Genomic DNA, 5,160 nt, shown 5'->3' with positions numbered 1-5,160 from the left:
AGGATAAATCACACACAGGACTTAAAATGCTATTTTAGTGGAGGCTTTACTGTCTTCACAATTTATTGTTTCTTATCTGTGAAATACAAGTAAATACAAGCTTCGTTTCCACTGAGGGAAATGATGTCAGCTTACAGAGACAGACAGGAGGTCTGCGTCACCGCGACGCTGAGCGTGAGGGTGGGCGAGTTCAACTTTCTGTCAACAGCGGGGGTGTTTTGAAAACACCCCCATTTCCACAGGTAACTTAGCCTGTCCCCCCGCCGCAGGAAATAATGGATTAATCCTGGAAAGCTGTTGATGTAGCACTTTTCTCCTTATGAAAGTAACACAGCGATTATTCGACTTATGAGAATTTGGTCGGACGAGCATAGCGACCAAATAATCGACTAGTTGACCAGGAGACTACAGCCCTAGTGTTTTATATTAATTCATATTTATATGTTTAAGTGTATTTTACACAGTTAACAGTATAATGTTTAAATTTTTCTTCGCATTGAAGCAGCTGTTCTTTAATATTGTTGAACGTCGTTTTGTGCCTGTTTTTATTTTAAGTATAAGTTAAGACACCGTTTATGGAACAGTGCCGCTTTAAAAGAATCGTTTTAGCACCAGTGTAAAAACCCCAAAGATGTCCAACCGTACAGACCATTATGTTCTATCTTGACTTTGTTGTCTTGTTTACAGTCTTAATGTCCAACTGTTCGTGTTTTTGACCACGTCTGATTCTATTTTAACAACGGAGACAAATAACCAATGAACATAAAGACTAACGTCTCCTGACACTGACATGATCCTTAGTGATGATCGAGACGACCCTAACCCTCTGAATCACTCGCCTCCTCTTCTCTCTGCAGACTCCACATTTACATGGCTGGTGGTAGCTGCGGTGGGCGTGTCCTGCTTCCTGTCTGTGGTCTCTGTCTTCCTTTACGTCCTCTTCAGACCTAAAAGGAAAAAGAAGATGGATTACATCCTGGCTCGACAGAACAGCACCTTCTAACACAGACCTCCTTTAATGTGTTTCAGTAGTCTGTCATGCACTGTGTGCATGTGAAGTCGTGCAGTGACATCACCAGGATGCGTTCAGGGTCCAACACTCCTTTTACAGAGACTTAATGTTTGTAAATCAGCAGCTACATTCAGCTCCAGTAACGTGCTGTTAGTCAGTGTCCGTCATGTCTTTATTCTCCACTGAGCGTTACTCAACAATGTGTTATCGCTTCAATAATGAGGCATCTGTTTTATTTAAGTACTATTTTACAGCCGTAACTTTTCTTTCATGGATCCATGTCGAATCTGAGGCAGAAATATCCTGCTGGAATTTAACCCAAAACTATATGTGGACAAATTCAGTTCAGTCATCTGTAACATCTGCGTCCACGTGCCCAACACACAGTTCAATATGAGGTCGTTCAAACACTCCGTCAGATGATGTGTTCAGTGACCACGTCAGTCCAACACTGTCAGAGACATTTATAAAGTCACAAACACAAAGGAGGAAGATTATTAGAAACAAATCTCACTGACTCGTTCACAGCAGCAATTAATCAGTCAGTTTCCAACTATTAAATTAATTAACTCATTTGATAATTATTTAATTTCTCGGACTGAATATTTCCTGGTTTCTTTCCTCTGTGACAGTAAACTGAACATCTGTGAGGACGTCATTAAGAGAAACATTTTATAGATGAAACTTTTACTGATTAATCAAAACAATCGACAGATTAATCAACTATGGAAATAATAGTGTGTTGCATCCCTCTTACAAACACAGAGACAATATTCACACTGGTGGTGATACCATCCTGTTGATAGTCTGATACCATCCTGTGGATGGTCGGATACCATCCTGTTGATAGTCTGATACCATCCTGTTGATAGTCTGATACCATCCTGTCGATAGTCAGATACCATCCTGTTGATAGTCTGATACCATCCTGTTGATATTCAGATACCATCCTGTCGATAGTCTGATACCATCCTGTCGATAGTCAGATACCATCCTGTTGATATTCAGATACCATCCTGTTGATATTCAGATACCATCCTGTTGATAGTCAGATACCATCCTGTTGATAGTCTGATACCATCCTGTTGATAGTCTGATACCATCCTGTTGATAGTCAGATACCATCCTGTTGATAGTCTGATACCATCCTGTCGATAGTCTGATACCATCCTGTCGATAGTCAGATACCATCCAGTTGATATTCAGATACCATCCTGTTGATATTCAGATACCATCCTGTTGATAGTCAGATACCATCCTATCCTGTTGATATTCAGATACCATCCTGTTGATAGTCAGATACCATCCTGTTGATATTCAGGCTCGCAAGCTGCTGTGTTGGACTGCATTAGATTTTACAGTATATATTTACAGTTTATTTTTTAAAATGCAGTAAAGCTCTCAGGAAAACATCTTGTACGGTAAAAGTAGAAAGTTAAGTCTGTTTTTAAATGTCTGACCATTTATATATCAAATCTGAATAAAGGAGTGATGTGTGAAAAAGCTCTGTATCCACGTCTATGTTTGATTAAATGAAGTATTTTAAAGTTATAATCTTAAAAAATAAACATTAGATTATTATATTTAAAGTATTTGATGGTTTAACTGTTGTGATGACTGCTCTTACATCGCTACAACTTGACGTCGCAGTGACAGGTTCAATGTTTCCTTCTAACACAGTGAAGAAGAAATGATCCATTAAATACCACAAACCTCAAACTGTGAGCTGAGTGTGGAAATATCACATCTGATTTTACATGACGCACATTTATTTATTTACTTAATTAGGTTTCTATGGGCCCTTGAACGCAGCACAGGCAGAAAATACAATATACCTCCTCAGGCGTTGGTGCTCCGTCTGTGTCCAGATTACGATCTGCGCCCCAGATTGTGGTGCTCCGTCTGTGTCCAGATTACGATCTGCGCCCTCAGAATGTGGTGCTCCGTCTGTGTCCAGATTACGATCTGCGCCCTCAGATTGTGGTGCTCCGTCTGTGTCCAAATTACGATCTGCGCCCTCAGAATGTGGTTCTCCGTCTGTGTCCAGATTACGATCTGCGCCCTCAGATTGTGGTGCTCCGTCTGTGTCCAGATTACGATCTGCGCCCTCAGACTGTGGTGCTCCGTCTGTGTCCATATTACGATCTGCGCCCTCAGATTGTGGTGCTCCGTCTGTGTCCATATTACGATCTGCGTTCTCAGACTGTGGTGCTCCGCCTGTGTCCAGATTACAATCTGCGCCCTCAGATTGTGGTGTCTGTCTGTGTCCAGATTACAATCTGCGCCCTCAGATTGTGGTGTCTGTCTGTGTCCATACTACGATCTGCCTTCTCAGACTATGGTGCTCCGTCTGTGTCCAGATTACGATCTGCGTACTCAGATTGTAGTGCTCTGTCTGTGTCTAGATTACGATCTGCGTCCTCAGATTGTGGTGCTCTGAATAACAGAACTGAATATAAATTTTGACAACACTCTTCATGTCCAATTCCAAAAAAAAAGAAGATCAGTAAACGCCACAGATAATGGACTGAGTGAGAAACTTTGTGACACTACTAATTTTTTTATCAGAGATTTTAGGGCTCAGTGAGGTCAGAGGCAGAACACTGATACCGTGGACTCACAGCAACATGTAATTCAAGTGTTTCTACTTTCTCTTAGCTGTCGGCTGAGTGTGGGAGGAAACTGTTGCAGACACTGACAGAACATGTAAACTCTACACAGAAAGGCCTCCACCCGCGCTCCAGGCCACCGTACCTGCACAGAAACGGAAACACACATAACTATTGCTCATAAAGACATGTTCTCGTTAACTCCTCAGCTCAGACACCACAGTCAGTAGATAGAGTCAGACACAGTTAAGTAGACAAAATAAAACTTTTATTTATATACATGTATATATATGTATATGTATATATACATGTGTATATGTGTGTACATATATATATATATAAACGGCGAATCCTGCCGGTTGTGGGTTGAACGGGGGTCACAGACACAGATAGGAATACGTATTCCTGTCAAAAGTGTGCTCCGCGGCGCAAGATAACGGCTTACCGGCGACGGAGAAGCCTGGCTCCAGGTCCAATAATGTCCTCTTCTTGGCGTCATGACTGCCCAGAAGTACCTGAACAGCCAAGCTGTGGCGTGTCAGAGGAGAAACGAGCTGTTCACATTACTCTCTGTGGCAGGTAACGGTCCACAAACCTCACCGCACTTGAGGGACTGTTCTTTACTTATGAAGGGACTGTTCTTTACTTGTCAGGGGAGGAGGGTGGCTGGTTGATTTTTATTTCATTTATTTATTTTATTTTGATCCCCCCTATGTTAATCACTTATTGATGCTGTTTTTGAAGTATGAATAAGTCAATAAGTAATTTATTCCATTGAAATATCATTGATGTACTCATAGAAAAGTGATTTATCTTTTTATAAAGGACAAAGGGCACATCTGCCTCATTTTTGCTGTGGTATCGTGATACTACTCAGAACTGTGATACTATCACTGGTATCGTACCATGGGTCCTAATTTTGGTACCGTGACAACACTATCTCTCTCTCTCTCTCTTCTAATATGAGATAAAAGAACAACTGCACCTCATTTACCTTAGTGAAAAGGTATTCATTTGCATGGAACCATAAGCCAAAATATCTCTTCATTTAAAGAGTCAAAACTGTTTTGGTTTTGTTCATAGTATTGATGTCATGATCTTAGGTATATATATATATATATATATATACATACTGTATATGTGTGTGTGTTATCGGTTATCGGTATCGGCCTTTAGGAGGTGAAAGTTATCGGTTATCGGTATCGGTTTAAAAGAAAAGTTATCGTGCATCCCTAATATATACAGTGGTGTGAAAAAGTGTTTGCCCCCTTCCTGATTTCTTACTTTTTTGCATGTTTCCCTCACTTAAATGTTTCAAATCATCAAACAAATTTAAACATTAGATAACACAAGTAAACACAAAATGCAGTTTTTAAATGAAGGGTTTTATTAATGAGGAAGAAAAAAATCCAAAGCTACATGGCCCTGTGTGAAAAAGTGTTTGCCCCCTAAAACTAATAACTGGTTGGGCCACCCTTAGCAGCAACTACTGCAATCAAGCGTTTGCGATAACTTGCAATGAGTCTTTTACAATGCTGT

General features: G+C 40.5%; 1 protein-coding gene across 1 annotated transcript in view; it reads left to right on the top strand.

Annotated features, from left to right (window-relative positions):
* LOC126393291 (interleukin-1 receptor type 2) overlaps nucleotides 1–2,515 on the top strand; it is a 14,406-nt gene extending 11,891 nt beyond the window's left edge. The window contains exon 10 of the mRNA XM_050049379.1: nucleotides 858–2,515. Coding sequence (XP_049905336.1) covers nucleotides 858–1,003 — 146 coding nt within the window. The 3' untranslated portion in view covers nucleotides 1,004–2,515. The remainder of the gene's footprint in view (nucleotides 1–857) is intronic.
* The last annotated feature ends 2,645 nt before the right edge of the window (nucleotides 2,516–5,160 follow it).

This window comes from Epinephelus moara, chromosome 7 (assembly GCF_006386435.1).
Source record: "Epinephelus moara isolate mb chromosome 7, YSFRI_EMoa_1.0, whole genome shotgun sequence".
NCBI classification, from domain to species: Eukaryota; Metazoa; Chordata; class Actinopteri; order Perciformes; family Serranidae; genus Epinephelus; species Epinephelus moara.
Note: the sequence above shows the minus strand (reverse complement) of the source record. Positions and strands in the feature narration are given on the sequence as shown.